General features: G+C 44.2%; 1 protein-coding gene across 2 annotated transcripts in view; it reads right to left on the bottom strand.

Moving 5' to 3' along the window:
- Positions 1-21,142, bottom strand: part of ASAP2 (ArfGAP with SH3 domain, ankyrin repeat and PH domain 2) — a 128,415-nt gene that overhangs the window by 84,181 nt on the left and 23,092 nt on the right. For both annotated transcript variants that reach the window (XM_021719117.1, XM_021719118.1), the window contains exons 3-5: positions 8,379-8,453; positions 6,637-6,686; positions 1,341-1,470 (exon numbers count right to left, since the gene is read on the bottom strand). In XM_021719117.1, coding sequence (XP_021574792.1) covers positions 1,341-1,470; positions 6,637-6,686; positions 8,379-8,453 — 255 coding nt within the window. The remainder of the gene's footprint in view (positions 1-1,340; positions 1,471-6,636; positions 6,687-8,378; positions 8,454-21,142) is intronic.

Genomic DNA, 21,142 nt, shown 5'->3' with positions numbered 1-21,142 from the left:
AAAAAAATTAGCTGGGGCGTGGTAGCGCACGCCTGTAGTTCCAGCTACTTGGAAGGCTGAGGCAGAAAGATTGCCAGAGCCCAGCAGGTCAAGGCTGCGGTGGCCAGGAGCGGCCACTGCACTCGTCTGGGCGACAGAGTGAGACTTCAACTCAAAAAAAAAATTAAAAAATTAAAAAATAAAAATATATCACTCATGCATTTTGTACATTTAAAATCTAAGACTGCACTGCTGTGAGAGGGAAATAATTGTCATCTAGCATGAGGGGCACTGCCATAGGCAGAGGTGGCAACTGCATACGTCATTCATACACAAGTACCTGCAAGCAAGGCACACAAACAGAAAGGCTGCAAGCAAAGGCCTTCATGACTGACGATCTCTGATCTGAGAGAAAGGCTCTGAGAGTGACCATCCTGCCATCTTTCCCTCCCCGAGGAAAGGGCTGAAACTGCAGGATGGAGCAGAGATGCTCCACAGGGCACCTGGGCCTCCTGGCTGTATAAGCACTCCCACGCTGAGCAGGTGAGGTCAGGAGGAATTGCTCCAGACAGGTGGCAAGGCTTCCCATAGCATGTCACACACACTGATACAGGGGATGACATGGACTGCCATCTCTCAGGCTGCATTTCTTTCCAGCTGACTTTTTACCTCACTCCAAGCTGGTCACTGACTCTGCTGGTTCAATGGGAGCCCAGATATCTCATTTACAAATCACCTAAATAGTAAGCAAGCATTTTAGCAAGGTCCCAGTGAGAGGAGTCAACTTTTAGAGTATGTATGTGAGACCAGAAAGAACATTTTTTAAATTTAGTGGTTTTTCTCTACCTTTTAAAAATTTATTTTTTATTTCTTTTTAGACCCAAGGGGTAAATGTACAGGTTTGGTACACAGGTATATTGCATGATGGTGACATCTGGGCTTCCACTGTTGTACCAGGTGGTGGGCATGGTACCCAGTTGGTAGGTTTTCAGCCCTTACCTCCTTCCTTCCCTCCCTGGCTTAGGAGTCCCCAGTGTCTGTTTTCCCATTCTTATGCCCACATATATTCAGTGTTTAGCTACCACTTATAAATGGGTTTTCTCTATGTTTAAGAAAAGATTGGGGTTAAGTTAACCTAATCCCACCCTCCAGGAGACTAAGACTCCCCTAGTAAAATAAATTGTCAACATAGAGACAAATGGAGTCCAAGAATACACATGGTGTTTTCTCTGAAGCTACCGATATAAGTCAAAAGACAATGCTTGCTGAGAAGCAGGATGCTCCCCCAGGGAGTTCCTGCAGACGGGGGCAGACTCCACCCAGCCTTGGTTCTCAGGACCTGCTACTTCCTGGCATCTTACCTCGCACATCTGCAGCTGGAAAAACCGCCTCTCCTTTTCCATTTCTTCAGCAATTTCAGCTCCACTAATTTCAGTTCGAATCATCCCATGGAGCTTGGCATGTTCCTTTTTCTCCTTTTCTATTTTGGTTCTATGTATGAAAAAAAAAACGAGGATAAATGAAGATGCCTCCTGGCATGGTATACCACACTGGACAGTTTCAAAGTCATCCCGTTACCCAGGCTGCCAGACAAACATTCACCACACATTTCAAGACAGGTCAGCATCTTAACTCACTCAAAAGGAAAATGGATGTTGTCATAAAAATGTCAAACCTGGTCTTCCCACCACTTACTCAACAAGGATTTCCTAAGCACCTACTTTGAGTTAGGTCTGGGTCAGAGGAGGTAGAAAGTCTATATATGACTAGGAAGTTTCCTTCACTACCAGCATCTGAAGCTTACCCTGCCCTCTGAGAATCCAAAGGGAACCATGTGACAATTCCCTGCCTACTGTTCCTCTCCCCAGACTTCCTTTAGTCTCTGCCTTCCTCTCCACCTGCTCCTCACTTAGTGAGGCCATGTTAGTCTCCTGCCTTGACCTACGACAGTGCTCACATGACTGCGGGAGAAGAAAATGAACCATCTTTTCATATTTTCAACTTCATTCTCCTTCCACGCTTATCTCATGTCTCAACTGTAGTACATAAATGTCAAGTGTGCAATTCATGGTGAAAACTGACCACTGGAGCGTACCCAAAGAACAGTGACCAGATCAAAAACGAACACAGAATCATGGCCACTATGAAGAGTTTGACATAACTATGGGCATTTATTCTAGAGAAAAAGAGACTACACAAAATCAACAGAAAACACTCAAAAAATATACAGGGCTGCCAGAAAGACAAGGGAAGAGATACTTTGTAAAGCCTCAAAGTAGATACTAGAAAACATAAGCTAGCATTTTCTTTTTTTTCTTTTTTCTTTTTTTTTAGTTTAAGTCTCATTCTGTCGCCCAGGCTGGAGTGCAGTGGCATGCTCACAGCCACCGCAACCTTGACCTACCAAGCTCAGGCAATCCTTACGCCTGAGCCCTCCAAGTAGCTGGAACTACAGGCATGTACCACCACGCCTGGCTAATTTTTAGATTTATTGTAGAGATGAGGTCTCCTCAAGTTGCCCAGGCTGGTCTTAAACCCATGGGTTCAGGCACTCCTCTCACCTTGGCCTCCTAAAGTGCTGGGATTATAGGTGTGAGTCACCTATAATAAGACCATTTGGAAGGGATATTGCTTAATGAATTCATTTTGGGAGGGAGTAGGACTGGAGGGCCCCTGAGGTCCCTGGGACTAGAATTATACAGCTCCAAAGAACCCCTGAAACCACCTCAAAGGCACCAAGACACAGTCCAGACACTGGTCATTTCTCTAATAATCAGGTATGGGACTATTTGCCTAGGAATTTTACAGACATCTTAAACCTTGTTGCTACATACCACAGGGCATCTTGGGCAAAATGAATCTCACATGTTAATAGGTAAAGAATTACTTCCTTTATTTATCCTAGAATTACTTCAAGTTTTAAAGGGTACTGCTCCTAAATTCTGGGATTTTGAGAGCGATTCTGTCCCAACCAGATCTACAGGGTCTTGATTTTACAGCATTTGATGCTATCTTCCTTTCAGAACTGGAGGACTCTCCCAAGCAGTTTTTTCAGAAACCTTTTTCTGCCCTTGGTCCAGTCACGCACAGGAGTATGTCCTCTCAGATGCAGAAGGGACAGTGAGTAAAGTTGCACCCAAGTCAGGAAACCCATTCCCTGGTCATGGCTCAATTACTCTTTTACTGGTTGACCAGCAGCAAACCACCCAGACTTGGTTTCCCATCTGTAAAGTACGAATATGCTAGCCAGGCTCAGTGGCTCAGCCTGTAATCCCATGCCTTGGGAGGCTGAGGTGAGTGGATTGCCTGAGCCCGCAGGTTCGAGACCCGCCTGGGCAACTTGGTGAGATCTCATCTCTACAATAAATCAAAAAATTAGCTGGGTGTGGTAGCACGCGCCTGTAATTCCAGCTACTTGGAAGGCTGAGGCAGAAGGATCGCCAGGGCCCTGCAGGTCAAGGCTGCGGTGGCCAGGAGCGGCCACTGTACTCCACTCTGGGAGACAGAGTGAGACTCCAACTCAAAAAAAAAAAAAGAAGTACGAATATGCTGATGTCCCCCCATTCATTTCCCTGGATTGGTATGCAGACAAAGGATCCTAAAGGGCCAGGGATAACAAGTGGGAGCCTCCCTGGGCTGAATAGACCTTCAAGGTTCTCTAGTCTAATACTCCGCCTGAGCTTCCACATGGATGTACATTGCTAATGAAACTCCAGAATGTAGAGTCCAAGCAACTTCAGGTATGGAAATTTAAGATTCCCATGAATAGAATAAGTATCAACAACTTGGTGTTTAATGGTTTAAGCTTTGTAACTCTTTAACATGGAAAAGATACCCAGCGTTGGTTTAAAAACAAACACACAAACAACCCAATTAAATACTTATAGTTATATCTGAAGCAATTTTCTTAACATCTCTCACTTTACCAGATAGCTTAATATGAAAGTTTCTATTTCCACTCAGAAAATTCCATATTAACCAAGGCACAGTGATTGCAATGTAAATATGAAGCAATTAAAAAATAGTTTCTCAGCCTGGTATTGGTACAAGAACAGGCATTCAGACCAATGGAACAGGATAGAGATTCCAGAAGCAAAATCTCAATTTCTCAACCGATTCATTTTCAACAAAGCCTCTACCACCAACCATTGGGAGAGGAGAACCTATCAGTAAATGGTGCTGAGAAAACTGGCTGACCAGAGCAGAAAATTCAAACAGACCCCTACCTATCACCTACACAAAAATCAACTCTAAATAGATCAAAGACCTAAACATAAAACCTCAAGCTATAACAATCTTAGAAAATGGAGGAGATACCCTTATGGAAATTGGAACTGGCAACCAATTCCTGATCAAAATCCCAAATGCCCATGCCATAAGAGATAAGATAGACAAGTAGGACCTCATCAAACTGACAAGCTTCTGCAAAGCCAAAGAAACCATCGAGACAGTGGGGACACAGTCCACAGACTAGGAAAAAATATTTGCCAGCTGTATATCTGACAAAGGCCTAATATTTAGGTTCTACGAGGAACTCAAATGTGCCAAAAAGAAAAAAACAAACAGCCCCATTACAAAGTGGGCAAAAGTTATGAACAGACACTTCTCAAAAGACATATGAGCAGCCAACAGATACATGGAAAAAATGCTCAGCCTCGCTAGTCATCAAAGAAATGCAAATTAAAACCACACTGAGCCAGGCTTGGTGGCTCAACCTGTAATCCCAGGCCTTTGGGAGGCCGAGGTGAGTAGATTGAGCCTGCGGGTTCGAGACCTGTCCAAGCAACTTGGCGAGATCTCGTCTCTAGAATAAATCAAAAATTAGCCAGGCGCGCCTGTAGTTCCAGCTACTTGAAAGGCTGAGGCGGAAGGATGGCCAGAGCCCAGGAGGTTGAGGTTGCAGTGGTCAGGATCATGCCACTGCACTCCAGTCTGGGCGACAGAGTGAGACTCCAACTCAAAATAAATAAATAAATAAATAATAAAACCACACTGAGATACCACCTAACTCCAGTTGGGATGGCCATCATCATTAACTTAAAAAAGAACAGGTGCTGGAGAGAATCTTTTGGCAATTCCTAAAAGATCTAAAAATCAACTTTCCATATGACCCCACAACCCCCCTACTGGGAATATACTCAGAGGAACTCAAATCACTCTATAAAAAAGATACCTGCACACATATGTTTATTGCAGTACTGTTCACAATAGCAAAAACATGGATCCAACTGTGCTGTCCATCGAAAGAGGACTGGATAAAAAAAAATGTGGTACATATACATGATGAAATATTACACAGCCATAAACGAGGACAAAATTATGAACTTCACAGCAACCTGGATGGACAGAGAATCTATAATACTGAGTGACCTATCACAGACACAAAGAACTGAGAATCACATATTCTCACTTATAAGCAGACCTTGAACAACTATCATAATACAAGAATCGTAAGAAAAGGATTGGCAGTAGTGGGAAACTGCCAGGGAAAGACAGGGGTGGGATTGGCAGTAGTAGGAATCTGCTTTTTTTTTTTTGGCGGCAGGGGGGAGCCCCTCTGGCCACACCTCAACAAGGGTACATACATAATGAATATTTATTTATATACCTAACTGAATTGTGCTCACATCTTTAAAATAGAATAAAAAATAATAATAATAAATAATAGTTTCTATTTTTCCAGTATTTAATTTAATTGAAGCTGTTATTCCCAACATTTGCTAACTCAATTCTGTCTAGCTCAACTCTCTCTACTCTGGAATGAGAACCTGATAGGAAATGTCACAATGGCCTGGAGACCAGTAGCAGTCTTGTCTTTAGCAGAAATTGTGGTACACATCTGCGAGTCAGCTAATCCATTCTTCAAGTTCTTTTTGGGCAACTGAAGCAATCAAATAAAGCTGAAGAAGATGGGCATTGAACAATCTTTCTTCCTAAAACCAAGGAGACTGCTGTTTCAGAGGAAAACAGACACAAAGCTAAATGCTTTTCACAAGATGAAAGCTAAAAACTACTCTGCTACCTTAAGTGGTAATAAAATGAAGAACGTATTTAAAAACAAAAACTGGCCGGGCTCGGTGGCTCAGCCTGTAATCCTGTGCCTTTGGGAGGCTGAGGTGAGTGGATTGCCTGAGCCCACGGGTTCGAGACCTGCCTGGGCAGCGAGACCTCATCTCTACAATAAATCCAAAAAAAAAATTAACCGGGTGTGGTAGCGCGCGCCTGTAGTTCCAGCTACGTGGAAGGCTGAAGCGGAAGGATCCTCGGAGCCCAGGAGGGCGAGGCTATGGTGGCCGGGAGCGGCCACTGCACTCCAGTCTGGGCGACAGTGAGACTCCAACTCAAAAAAACAAACAAACAAAAAAAACCAACAAAAACTGAAGAAACACCTCCTAAGAGAAATTGGCGTCAACTTCCCTCAATCAACTTTGCTGAAAATAACGTTCTATAACCACTATGATATAGAAGAAGGAACGAGGGGAGATTTGTCTAAAGAAGGAACGCATCTGTCATCATGACAAACCACAGCAACATGGTTTTAGGTAAATTTTTTCCTAGATTAAGGTTTATTTAGACAATCCCTTTAAGCAATAAAGGCTTGATTTTAAACTGACATCTCAAACTACCTATACATATTTTATAAATGAGAACACTCACATTTTTGTTTCATAGTCTTTCCAAGCTTTATCAAAAGGCTTTTTCAGATCCTGTAAATAGAGAGCAATAAATTAAGCAGGACAGATCATTTACTTCTGTGCAAGATAAACTTACTTATCCCTATGCTAGTCCTGAAGGGAACATAATTTTCTGCAATAAATGATAGATGTAATCCCACAAAAAATTAAGAACCTAGAGCACACGCTTTTACGTAGACTAGTGGTAGTATTTACTTTTTTTCTTTCTCTTTTTACAATAATTATTATAGAATATATCAAATGCACACAAAAGTAGGGAGACTAATGTAAGGTACTATCACCCAGTTAATACACTCCTGGCCCACCTTGTGTCACCAGTACCTTACCCTCTGCCCTGTGTTTATTCTGAAATTAAATGCCAAAAGGCAACATTTAATTTGCAATTATTTCAATCTCTCTCTCTAAAAGAAAGAGAACCTAATTTTTTTTATTGATATGTGAATCTACGTATCCCATGTAACCCTGCTTTGAGCCCAAAAACAGGAAGACAAAGGTCACCTACGTCCTTCTCACTGCGCTCTTCTGTTTGAAATTCAGGACTTCATACCCTCTAATAAAACCTGGCCCAAAAAGAAGCACTGAGCCGCTAGAAATCCTACCAATAGTTTCCACCTATTTATGCTCCCTTTGACAGGGCATTTGGAAGACAGAAGTCTTTTGTTTGTTTACTTTTTATTTTTTAGCTCTTCAATGGTCTTATGTTAAGGCCAATGTGCTGCAGCCTGGCACCCGAGGTGCCCCATGAGCTGGCCCTCCTGCCCCGTCAGCTTCTGGGCCCCTCCTGCACACCAGCAGCCTGACACGCAGTGTAAATTCCTGTTTCCCTGGATGTGCCCAAGTCTTTCCTCTGCCTAGGGTGCCTTTTCCTCCTGTTTCTTGGGCTCATTCAGCTGACCTGTTCTTTGGATGATGTGCTTTATCAGCTCTCTCCTGGCACATTCTGTGAAGGAGACACTGAGAGGCCTCTGAGAGGCCACTGAGAGGTACCCGAGATGGGCCAGACTGGGTTTCCAGTCACCCCAGTTGTGAGGGGTCCTGCATGTGGGAATCATAGGTAGATCCTGTTAAAGAACTTGAGTCTCCCAAGAACGCAGCCACAATCATCTCCCTTTCACAGTGCACATCTGACAGGGCCAACAAAGTGCAAAAGCAACTCACTGCTCAGCATCTTGCACCCAAACACTCCTCTAGCCCTGACTGCTACTCAGTGAAACAGCTTACAGCCTGGGCGTTTATAAGATGCAAGGGATGTGCGAAACATCCTTTGGAGGGCAGAAAATGAAGCTGGCTAATGCCTCACGGCTGCAATTTTCCCTATCAAGAAACTACACCCTTGCTAGGATCTTTTCCCAGTGGTAAATCGGTGATGTACCAGCTAGAAAATCAGACTTCTCTCGCAGGTCTCCTTGCTCAACGGAGAGACCCAACCTGCTTACTGTTTCCAAAAGAGCAGCTTCTTTCCCTTCCTGCTCTCCTCCCCTCACCAACTCTGTTGCCAACAGGAGGCCAGAAAGGCCAGGAACCACCACAGCTCTGGCTGAAAGGTGGTCCCAGGATGGCAGATCAAGGAGGGTGAGGCCGCAAAAAAGCCATCCTGTTGTCCCAGTAAGAACATACTGTGTGGCTGCTGCTCAGACAGGTCAATTCACTGTGACTCTGTATGATAGGAAAGTTGCCCCAGATGTCAGGGTGTCAATGTCATACCCCTTTCACGCCTTTCAGGTCCCCCTTCAGTAAACTGTCCAAAGGGAAGGAGATTATGTTGTTCATATTCTGAATCTGAAAAACAAAACCAAAAAGGATATTCTTATTCAAGGCCCTTGTTAATTTAAAGTAAAGATAGTAAGGATATTAGAACATTTGGTAATAACTAACCTCCACTTAAAACCTAGCAGGTGAATGTATGATTGCTTTATTGAGTCTTATAACTATTTGCTCTTATAAATAAACATGACTAATGAAAAGTCTAGATCAGCATATTTTTCACAGTATTAATCTTATATTATTAAGCAATAATGTTTGTGAGAAGACAATCATTACAATGAAGAAAAGTATTTCAAAACAGTCAATGACAGAATCACCTTTCGAGAGCTTGGAATAAAAGGAAACATCTATTCCTGACTCCCACTTACTGCTTCAGCTACTGAACCAGGACTGTGCTGAGGCCAGAGCTCTGGGCCCAAGGCCCCAGCGAGCTCCTCACAGGGGGAACAAAGAGAAAATCTGCCTGCTGTGAAGGCAAAGGAGCTGAGTACAAATGAGAAAAGGAATGATGTGCATGTTGGTGAGGATGGGAGGGTGTGCAAGTGTCAACAAGTGTGTGTGAGTGAGTGTGTGTGTGAGTGACTGTGGGCTTCCACATGAGAGTATGTGTGAGTGTGAGTGAGGGTGTAAGGATGTACTTGAGTAGAAGAGTGTGGATGCATCCATGAGCAAGGGTATGTGTGGGTGTGTGTGTGTTCGGGTCAGTGAAGAAACGGTGTGAGTGTGTGTAATTGTGTGTGTGTGTGTGTGTGTGTGTGTGTGTGTGGTGTTGGGGAAAGAGATAAATGGGAAAAGGAAGAGCAAGAGCCTCAGTGCCCTCGTTCTTCTCCCTGAAGCAAGAAAGCAAGAGACTAGTGACTTAAATTGTCACCATGGATTAAATCAGGTAGGATCAAAGCCTCCTGACAATCAGGCACATTCATAGCCAGCAAGGCTGCTGTGCTGGCAGTTCAAATGTAAATCAACTAAAGATTTAAAGCTTCAATCAGGAAGAAGCCTGAGGCAAGATTCCCTTCTCAAGTGGTAAATGGGCTCATGACCTACTCTCGCACTTCCTTGGGCTCAGACAATGTCTTGAAATCAGTGCAACTGCCAGTTCCCACTGCTGGGGCCCTGTGGCTTCTGTGCCATTCTTGGATACCTGCTCCTACATTACAGGCCTATAAAAGGGGAAGGACAAGAGGAAGAGGGACCTTATGTATTCACTCTTACAATCAAGCAAAATAAAATTTTATTTGCAGTATAATTATCTTCAGTAGGAAGATTAAATATAGGTGCCATTTAAAGCAATATGGAATCTGATTTTCATACACTATTCAGCACACTAAATTTTCAAATGGAGATAGAAATTTACTTGGAAGATTACTGGTAAGGTATATAATAATGCCTGCATTGCCAACCAATTCTGCTAAATAAATGGTCAATTAACACCTGTCATTTGCCTGAGCTGGCGGGTTAGAGACCCGTCTGGGCAACTTGGCAAGATCTCAACCCTACAATAAATCAAAAATTAGCCAAGCATGGTAGTGTGGGCCTGTAGTTCCAGTTACTTGGAAGGCTGAGGCGGAAGGATCACCGGAGGCCAGCAGGTCGACGCTGCGGTGACTGGGAGAGGTCACTGCACTCCAGTCTGGGCCAGAGTGAGACTCCAACTCAAAAAAAAAACAAAAATAAAAACCCTGTCATTTCAGAAATTACTTTTTTGGGTAACTTTTGCCCTAGGATTAAACAACTCAACATTTCTCATGTACCTGGCATTCCATCAAGGTATAATGTCATTAGCTGTGACTCACTAAGATTAGCCTAAAGAATTAAACTTTTAAACACTGAAAAGTTCAGTTTAAGCCAATGTCTTACGGGTAGCTGGAAGGAACGGTGAGTAATCAAAGGCCATGCTGATTCCCCCAACCACCCCAATCTTGCCATGCTGATTAATAATCTATAAGAGCAAGCACACCTGGGTTTCCACTGTTGACCATGGTAGGAAGAAACATAGTATGGAATGTAGGTCCTGCCATGGCCCCCATCCCTCATGCTACATTTTCTTCCATCTGCAAGGACACCTGAGGCAGCCCAAGTGCTGAGCCAGCTCTGTCATACCAGCTTGCTCCTACAGCACTCTTCATTCCTACAAAACCTTCCCTCGCCATCATTTTGCTCACTGGGTACCACCGTCTTTAATTCCTCTGCTGCCTATAATCCCAGCACTTTGGGAGGCCAAGACAAGTAGATTGCCTGAGCCCACATCTCTACAATAAAATAAAAAATAACCAGGCGTGGTAGCAAAAACAGCCCAGAGGGGAGGATGAGAGCTGCTCTGGGTGGCAACTAGCCAAAGGCACCAGAACCATCTAGTTATAAGGTGGGTTGGGGAAAAATGATTAAGGTGCCACAAGTCAAAAATCGTATTTCTAGGAAGAATCCTAGCAGGTTTTTAAAGAAGGGGGCATGTAAATATGAATGTATGTACGTGTGAGTGGGAACATCAAGATTCTCCGCAGCTGGGAAAAAGAACATCACAACTCAGTTTAGCCATCTATTCTGAGATTACTTGTTATTTAATTCGAATAAGAACTTAGGTACAAACAATGGGGTGAGAAGAGGTCAACTAAGCTCTGGTACCTACAGCAAAACATTCAAGTGGGGAAGAATAAACCATCTATGGACATCCAAACACACCTGGCCAACTTGCTTTCATTCTTCATTCATTTTGGCAGTAAGAGTGACCTTCCTGTACTGGAAGCTGAGGACAGGACTCCCAGTCTAGTGGTTAATGCGACAGTAAACAACGACTATAAAGGAGGCACATACAGCCCTCAGAGAGTGGCAGAAGAGGAAGTCAGAAGTGTATAGCAAGGTTAGGAAACATAGATGAGTTAGAGAGAACCTCAATCCTCAGGGCATCTCCCCTCAGGTTCAACAGGGAAGATGAAACACAGATTTAAGTAAGCAAACTACTGAGTGAAAACTCTTAGAGCCATAAATAGAACACCATGGAATTTCAGAGAAGAGAAAATTACTCTTAGCCTAGACTTTAGCCTGGACTCTAGGGAAATCTTTGTTGAGCAAGGAATGTAAGACAGACCTTTAAAAGGCAGGGGGAAATTCTGTCTTGTAAAGTGGAAATGGGAGGCAGCCGAGGCAAAAGGAATAGCATGGAGGGTACACTGGGGGCCTGATGTGGCACGTGTCAGTCATGTCAGTAGAAGGGACAGCAGAAGGTAGCAGCTAGAGAAGCCTGGGTACCAGGTCAACAAAAGGGATTCTGAATTCATTCAGTCATTTTGTCTCTTTGGAACTATTCAAATTATCCAAAATAGGAAACTATTACTTTCTAATCAGAAATTAAATTATTACAATAGAGACAGAAAAGTAGATCAGTGGTTGCCTGGAGTTGGGGGAGATGGGATTAACTCTAAGAGGACTTAAGGGAACTAGGTGGGTAGGAAATGCCCTAAAACTAATTTAAGGTAATGGTCACACCACTTGGTAAAGTTACTAGAAATCACTGACTTACACACTTGAGATGGGTGATTTTTATAATATATAACTTATGCTTCAATAAAGCTTTTTTGTTTGTTTTGTTTTTGAGTCTCACTCTGTCACCCAGGTTGATGCAGAGGCGAGATCACAGCTCACCGCAGCCTCTACCTCCAGGGCTCAGGCAATCCTTTCACCATAGCCTCCTGAGTAGCTAGGACTACAAGCATGCACCACCACACATTCTTTGATTTTCTGTAGAGATGGGGTCTCACTATGTTGCTGAGGCTTGTCTTGAAGTCCTGGACTCAAGCAATCCTCCCAAAGTGCTAGGATTATAGGTATGAGTTACCACGCCCAGCCCAGTAAAGCTGTTTCTCAAAAAGAAATTCTTACAAATATAAGCAGAGTCCCCATCAATGGCTTTACTAATAAAGCTTCTGACTGGGCTCAGTGGCTCAGCCTATAATCCCAGCACTTTGGGAGGCCAAGACAAGTAGATTGCCTGAGCCCGCAGGTTCAAGACCAGTCCGGGCAACTTGGTGAGAGACCTCATCTCTACAATAAAATAAAAAATAGCCAGGCGTGGTAGCACACATCTGTAGTTCTGGCTACTCGGAAGGCTGAGGTGGAAGAATTACTGGAGCCCAGAAGGTTGACACTGGAGGGGCTGTGAGCGTGTGTGTCACTGCACTCCAGTCTGGGCAAAAGAGTGAGACTCCAACTCAAAAATAAATAAATAAAGCTTCCATACTCCTGGACAGCCTGCCTGCCCTTTGCATTTCCACACTCTTGAGTACGTAACCTGCCCAGCACATACATCTTGTGACTCAGGGAGAATTTCCCAGGAAATAGCCACTCTGGTCTCTGCCTGGGCCAGAGAACAAGTACACAGGTACCAGATGTCCTGTGTTGGCAGGTGTGCCCTGCAGCATAAAGGCGGGCAGGTTCTGAGTCTTCCTCTGACTGTGTCAGGCAGCCTACAGCTGAATAAGTCATCTTCAAGTTCTGGCTGAGAGAGATGAAAACTACAGCCAAAAGATTATTGCACATCCCTTGTACTCAGGCAGCTCCAATCTCAATTTATGAGTAACGAAATTTTTATGATCGATGGGAAGTATTAAGTTATCCCTGGGTAGCCCATCTAGAATATTTTCCTTAGCACCAAAAAAGCACTGGGTGCTCTCTTCTAATCTGACTTACTTTTAACAAATATACTATGTAAACAGCTTTTTGAAACAGCAAGTACAACCTGAATGCAAATTATTCATCTTAATCACTGCTATTATCTATGGACCAACAAACAGGCAATCTTTAAAATAACAATCCTCCCTTTTTTCCTCTTCTCTTCTGTCTTTGTTTTTCCTGAGCTCACTTGAATATGTCTGACAAGATGAGTAACTAGTCAAAGGTCTGTAATCTCACGAGTAGAAATAAAATGAGTCAGTCAGTGGGGCAGGCAGCAGACAGGACTGTAAGACATCAAGAACAAAATCATTATGCAGACACCACAGCTGATTAGCAAACAACAACAGACAGGCAGACAGAGGGGAACAGAGTCAGCTATACAGTCATCTTTTCATCTTGTCCTTCCTAATTATTTTATTTTTTTGGTCTCAAAATTCCTTGCCTTTAGCTCTGTCACTTCCCACCTTCCCCCAACCCCTCAGTTCACAGGTAACTGTATCGCCTGCTCTCTGATCACCAGCTGCAGATCCAGCTGAAGGCTCACCACTGGGCCCATGTGCAGTCCCACCCCAGGGAGCTGTGGTGCTGCCTTCTCTTTGACTTTTAGGCAGTCAGTAATGCTGCTTTGCCAAATGATCTTGCCCAAAGGGATCCATCTAGAAACCTGAACCTAAATGGGAATCTTTTGTCACAGTTATTTGTTTTTGTTTTTGTTTTTGAGCTGGAGTCTCACTCTGTCGCCCAGACTGGAGTGCAATGGCCACTCCCGGCCACCACCGACTCGACCTGCTGGGCTCCGGCAATCCTTCTCTGCCTCAGCCTTCCAAGTAGCTGGAACTATAGGCGCACGCCACCACGCCCGGCTAATTTTTGATTTATTGTAGAGATGAGATCTCTCCAAGTTGCCCAGGCAGGTCTCAAACCCACGGGCTCAGGCAATCCACTCACCTCAGCCTCCCAAAGGCACGGGATTACAGGCTGAGCCACCGAGCCTGGCTGTCACAGCTATTTTTAAAGAGCAGCCAAAGGTCACTGGGCAGAAACTTTCTGGATTCAGCCTCATGGATCTAGAAAAGAACAGGTCTTCCCTGGGTTCTCCTCTAAAACCCTGAATAGAGTCCAACTTACAAGAATAATCTGCTTTTCCTTAAAAAGACCATTTTTTTCGCCGTACTGTATAAAATATGGCTAAAGAATATTATCCAAGCCTTGCCTATGTTGTGTCATTTATTAGGTTGACGCATAAGTTCACAGCATTTGTTTTTGGCATGGCAACACTGTGGTGTTGGGGCTTTATCATTTGGAGTAGCAATGTTGAGCTTGTGACGACGCCTTGCATTTTGCAAACTTGAAGAAATTTAGTGCTATCTGTGGGCTAAAGAAAATGGAGTGTCAAATGGAAAAAAGCGAGCACTCCTGACATATTCTTCTGTTTGAGTTTAAAAGAGGTATGAAGGCAGCGGAGGTGGCTTGAAACATCTGTGCCATGTATGGGGAGAATGCCACTGGGGAAAGTATGGCAAGAAAAATGGTTTTGTCATTTCAAAGAGGGTCACTTTGACCCGGGTGATTCTCCATGTTCAGGAAGACCACTGGGCTTTGATGAAGACAGTTTAAATGCTTTAATCCACAACGATCTACATCAGTCAACCCAAGAATTGGCAAACATGATGAACTGTGATCAGTCAACCATCGTGTGATATCTGCATTCCATGGGCAAGCAAAAATCGCTATGAACTTATGCGCCAACCCAGTATTTTTAGTATGCCCAATTATGAGATACTTAAGAGGTAAATAAGACAACACCTGGAAATCTGAGTTTTTCTTTTCTTTTCAACTTGAGCAAATGCTGCTTAATCACAGAGTTAAATAAAAATCAAGGCTTCAAAGAGAGGCTAATCACCTATTCACCTTCTGTACAGGCCAGCCAATACCTCTTGTCCAAGGGAGGAGAGCTGCAAAAAAAACTCATATCCCATTGTGTCCATTAAGGGCATTCTTAGCCGAGATTGCAGTATCAGCAAGGATATGCAAGTATAAAACAGTCTCCTAGTGCTGGAAGCTTCCAGTCACCTTCAGGAGCAGAAGTCCAAGGCCTAGGACATGTGTAAGGTGGTGGTGATTAGAGTTGAGTGGGAGGTAGGCTTTGGCCCTGTGCTGTCCCATAGCATGCATGCTAGCTACATATGCGTCATCACCTCCAAATGCTTCCTTATGCCCCTTTTGCAATCCCAGCTCCTCATCCCCCAATCTCCAACAAGCACTGATCTGTTTCTGTCACCACAGAATACTTGACATTTTCTAGACTTCTGTATACCATATGCGGAATCATACAGCATGTACTCCTTTTCATCTGGCTCCTTTCATAATTTTTGAGACTGAGCATAATTACTCTGAGATTCATTCACGTTGCATGTGACAGTAGTTCACTTCTTGATACTGTTGAGTACTACTATCCATGGCATGGATACACCACCATTTGCTTATCCAAATACCTGCTGGCAAGCATCTGAGTTGTTTCTGGTTTGGGGGCTACTACAGATACCACAAATAAAGATGTTATGATTACTTGTGGGATGGGGACTCTCTCAAATAGGACTTCTTATAAGGTGGCACTTGAGCAGTATGTGAAGGAAGTGAGGCAGAGAACCATACAAAGATCTGGGTAACACGCACTCCTGGCAGAGGGAACTGCCAACACAAAGGTCCTGAAGAAGGTGTTTGCTTGGCAGGTTCAAAGAACAGCTCTCAGTATTCTTTCCAAAGGTTGTTGACCTGGAAGAATGGGTAGTCCGGCAGAAAAGTTTTTGGAAAAGCAGAAGGCACTAAGTAAAAGGCCTAAATAAACCACCAAATGGCACAGGATCATTTAATCTCATTTAAGTCATATAGCTACTCTGAGATGTAGGCACTATCATCCCCATTTTACAGATATGAAAATTAAAGGTGGGGGTGCTGAGTCATCCACTCTGTCTCCAAATCATACAACTAAGAAGTAGCAGGGCTGGGCTGAGGGCTCTGAAGCTAGAGTTCTGCTATCATTCTACTGTTAAAGATGGTTGGACCTAAAACCATCTCTTGCCCTCATAGGGCAAGATGGCTTACATATGACACGAGGTCTAGCTGGGGCTGAGTAGATGCCGCCATTCGAGGCAAAGTCACCACCAAAATGTCCTTCTCTTCTCTTTTACACAAAATAGCCTGTCAGAATGAGGCAACTTTACAAAGGAAAACCGTCTAGATCATTTTCATCTTTGGTGCAAAGGAAGACTTTACCTGGGCTATCAACAGTGCTGCTGTTCAGTGTACTGCACATGCACACGAGCATACACACACAGACACACATAAGCACACACAAGGTCCCGCCTATGCACTCTCACAGTGGGCCCTCCTACACACAAGCACCCAGTCCCATCTCTTTGGCAGCAGAGCCAAAGAAGAAAGGGAAAGCCTCTGCTGATCCTGGGTGTTTAACACAACAGAAAAATCAAAACCAGCCAGCTGCCAAAAATGCACTGGCAACTCTCACACCACAACACGGAGGAAAATAGCTGATCTGGTTTCTGTTCTTATGTTGCTTCTCTGGCAGTCAACTGCTCTCATCTTTCAGGTTCTAAGTGGAGAGGAAATAGGGCCCCCTGCTCCCTTCTCCACTAGAATAGTGTGAGCTTGGATATGTCGGAAGGCTACCTACAACCGCACTGACACCCCACTGAAGGCCCGTTCTGAGAGCCAGGAGGCAACACAAGAGAACCCAGAATTCAGGCAACTCACAGTTTCTAAAACCTGTACGATGTTAAAATATTTAGCCACCAACCAAAAACAAAAGTACTTTTTCATATGTATTACCTCCAAGACCTTAGGCACCCTAAGTCTCAATCTCCCCAAGGGTAAGAGTCAGAAGCAGTCCACCCAAGCTGTCCTCCAGGGCAGCGTTATCAGTGTGGCTCCTGACCAACAGGTCAGCAATACCGGGAAACTTACTAGAAATGCAAAATCTTGGGCCTTACCTGCAGATCCGTGGAATCAGAAACTCTGGGAATGCAGTCCAAAGGGTATAGCCTAACAAACATCCAGCTGGTACTGATATACTAATATTGGAGAACCACAACTCTGCAGGTATGGCGTGGAGGTCATGATTGTGCATTTCTAAAAGTTCCAGGTGCTGCTCACGCCGCTGGCCCAGGAGGCAGCCACACTTTGAGAACCTCTAATCCAGAGTCATGCTTCTCAAGATTTAATGTGACCACTCATCACCTGGGGCTCTTACACAATTGAAGATTCTGGCTCAGCAGGCCAGGGGAGGCTGGATTTCCTAGAAGCCCCAGGTGATTCCCATGATGCTCTGAGTGCAATGCCGGGGACTCCTGGGGCACCAATGAAACCAACTTCCTCCAAGCCCTTTGTAAACTAGAACCTGGAATATACAGGTATGTATGTGTTTGCCAGTTTTTAGATTTTAAACAATGATTCATAAACAGCCGAAAGAAGTTCAAAGAAAGACAAATGCACACAAAGGAGCACATGCTGAATTTATCTATATAAATTTGCTGACGACTCCTTCAGAGAGACAGAGGCTTGAGTCCTGGCCAAGTTCTTCACCCACAGGAGAAGACAAAAGAACACAGTCTCCATGGCTCAGAGTCCTCTCTCCTGTGTACCATCAGTCTCTTCCAGCTTGCAGCTCCTTCCCTGGGGCCTAGAAGCCCTTCCTGCTGGGCTTTCTTCTTCCCTTACCGACCTTTCCTTAAAATAGTGAACTTCGGCTGTCTCTGCTCTGTTACCTGCAGTTTGTCTTTTACCTTTACAGAAAGTCGGAGAAAAGTCCAGGTGGCTTCCCAGTCACTGAAGGCAACCAGGCAGCTCTTCTGTGCCCCTGATGCGAAGGCGGCCCACCTGCCTCTTTCATCACACCCTCCACTCCAGCCCTCTCACACAGGATCTACACCCTCCACTCTAGTCTTTCCACATATTATTTGACAGGTTTGGCAAACAAATTTTTTTAAAGTTAGAGTCTTCTACATCATGGCAGTTGTCCTTTCAATAGCCAGTAATTGAGAAAACACAATTAAAAAAACCAAAAAACCTGTTTTTGACTCATTAATAAATAGCATGTCCTACACACATTTGAGAAGAAGTGAAGACATTTGTTTCTAAACTTTGCAATCATGCTTGAGTGCAAATGGACTCAGGACACTTGTAATAGCCCTGCCCCACCTCCACTCAGGGATCCAGGGACCCAAGGATCCAAGGCCTGGAGCAGTGAATCACTGTACCTTGCTTCTGAGGTCGTACCCCAGGGTCCACGGGCTGTCAGTGGCCATCATGGCACACACTGCATTCTACTAAAAGCAACTGTGTGTCTTCTGCCCACACAAGAAATAGAGCTCACTGCTCCATACAGCACCAGAGCATGGACAGCACCCAACGGGCACCCAATCCTCATCTCTGTGAGCTCTTCCTCCTCTGTCCGAGACATTATTACCCTGTCCTCACCCACTATGGCTTTTCCCACTTTCTCTGACCTCTAGAATTTGATGGGCCACAGGAGTTACAATGAGATAGCATTGCTTCTCCCCACCAAAAAAGTAAACAAGTATCAAAATACAATTTAAACATGAATTACATTGCCGTGCTACATCCAAAACATAGGTCTCTGACATCAGCCTTATTGTTGTCTTGATCACACTAAGAATGCGTGTCCATTTTTGGTTAGGGATTTGTGAGTACAGGACAAAGCTTAGTGTTAAAGTCTTCTGAGTCTTAGGCAAGGGATTTCCAACTGGAAATGAGGTCACACAAAAAAACCTAATGGTGGTTTTTAGGTGCCCAAAGTGACTGTCAGTAGGTCCATCCATGTGCTCTCTCCTAAGCCTGCCGGCACTGGGAAGAGAGTACTGTTGTACTATTATCAGCCAGGTGAGGATATCTTCCTCTGCCAGACACAGCACATATGGATGAAGCCACAAGCTACTGCTCATCCCATCTTCCTAGCTCCCTTTACTCTATGGTTACAATGTCTTCATGAGTCAGGGCTGAATGGAGTTCAGTGGGATGATCACAGCTCACCACAGTGTAGATACCTTGGGCTCAGGTAATCCTTCTACTTCAGCCTCCTAAGTAGCTGGGACTACAGGCATGTGCTACCACACTCTTGCTATGTTGCCCAGGCTGGTCTTGAACTCCTGGACTCAAGCAATCCTCCTGCCTTGGCCTCCCAAAGTGCTAGAATTACAGACATGAGCAACCATAACTGGCCAGATCTTCTAACTTAGATCATTTGTGTAAAAAAAAAGAAAAAAATAGATGACCTATGTGTATGCTGCTCGCTGGATCTTTTGGGTTTCTCTTTCACGGTGGGAGAGGGGAATTCCTCAGCCTAGGGTCACCATGAAACTCATGTTGCAATTCCATCCTCGGCTCAGTATCTGCTGGGTCCTACTTTCAACAGATGCTGGTCTTCACATATAGCAGGTTCTCTAGACTGGGAGGATATATTTTACTACTAATTCTCTGACACCAAAGAGATTACACATCTGTAGTTAACCTTTCAGAAATCTTTTCTGCAATGCAGCCTTTCATTAGAAAGTCACTTCTCAGTAGGGCGCAGTGGCTCATGCCTGTAATCCTAGCACTTTGGGAGGCAGAGGCGAGAGGACTGCCTAAGCCCAGGGGTTCGAGATCAGCCTGGGCAACTTGGCAAGACCTTATTGCTACAATAAATTTTAAAAATTAGCCAGGTATGGTGGTGTGCACCTATGGTTTCAGCTACTTGGAAGGCTGAGGTGGAAGGGATCCCCTGAGCCCAGCAGGTTGATTGCTGTGGTAGCCGTGTACACTCCAACCTGGGCGACAGAGTGAGCCTCCAACTCCAAAAAAACCAACAACAGAAAGTCACTTCTCAGCACAGAAGTGGCCTTGGAAAATCTTTCCAGGATTCTCACATCCATCTGGGAAAAGAAAAAGAATTCCAGAAACTAGGCTGAGTTTACAACCAGTTTAATTTCATATGTGTTATATTTCTGCAGCTGCCTCGTTTGTCCCTTTATCCTGTACAGACTTCCTGAAGGTGAGGATCTCACCTATTAGTAAGAAAATCTCACTTTATATCAAGTCGGCCTTTCTCTGGTAATGTTCCAAGTGCTTTGTAAGCATTCTTTCATGCCTCAAAGCAGATAGGTGGTAACTGTTATTCTTTCTGGACAAGAGGGGGCATTGAGAATCTTAGCCATACAGAATTGAAATGGTTTTCAAATGCCTGAGGGAAAGCAAAAGTGAGCCTTGGAAAATATGAGATAGGACAAATGTGACCGAAAATAGTAAGAAGAATGGTATACAAAATTCCAAAAAAGGAGAATTCTCCTATAATCAGCTTGCTCTCGGCCCAGCTTCTCAGGAGCTGCCACTCAGTGTTCAGATAGCTGCGCAGCTCTTGCACTGGCACTGGCCTGGAAAATCAGACCTGGTGAGTGTTCATTTGGCTCAAGAGATTTTCTCTCTATAATCTTTGCCAGGAAACAGGATCAACAATGCGAACTCCAAAAAGTGAAAGCCAAAACTAAAGTAACACACATGTACTTATATAAGTTAACATACAACAACTGTCACCTATGTCCTGGGCTTTTAATTTACAAAAAACACTTTCCACTTACTTATGTCATCTTGATGCTGGCCCTATGAGGCAAGCATAGTCTCATCATCCTCATTTTCCTCACTTTAAGATGAGGAAACCGACTGGGTGTGGTGGCGCAAGCCTATAATCCTAGAACTTTGAAGGCAGAGGCAAGAGGACTGCCTGAGCCAGGTGGTTCAAGACTAGCCTGGGCAACTTGGTGAGTCCTCTGTCTCTACAATAAATCAAAAAGTTAGCTTGGCGTGATGGCACATGCCTACATTCCAGCTACTTGGGAGGCTGAGGCAGAAAGATAACGTGAGCCCAGAACGTCGAGGCTGCAACGGCCATGAGCGTGCCACTGCACACCAGCCTGGGCAACAAAAAGTAAGACTCTGATTAATTAAAAAAAAAAAAAAAGGGG

Source organism: Carlito syrichta, unplaced genomic scaffold (assembly GCF_000164805.1).
Source record: "Carlito syrichta isolate Samal-C Ts95f unplaced genomic scaffold, Tarsius_syrichta-2.0.1 Scaffold314155, whole genome shotgun sequence".
NCBI classification, from domain to species: domain Eukaryota; kingdom Metazoa; phylum Chordata; class Mammalia; order Primates; family Tarsiidae; genus Carlito; species Carlito syrichta.
This window is presented reverse-complemented; position numbering and strand designations above follow the sequence as displayed.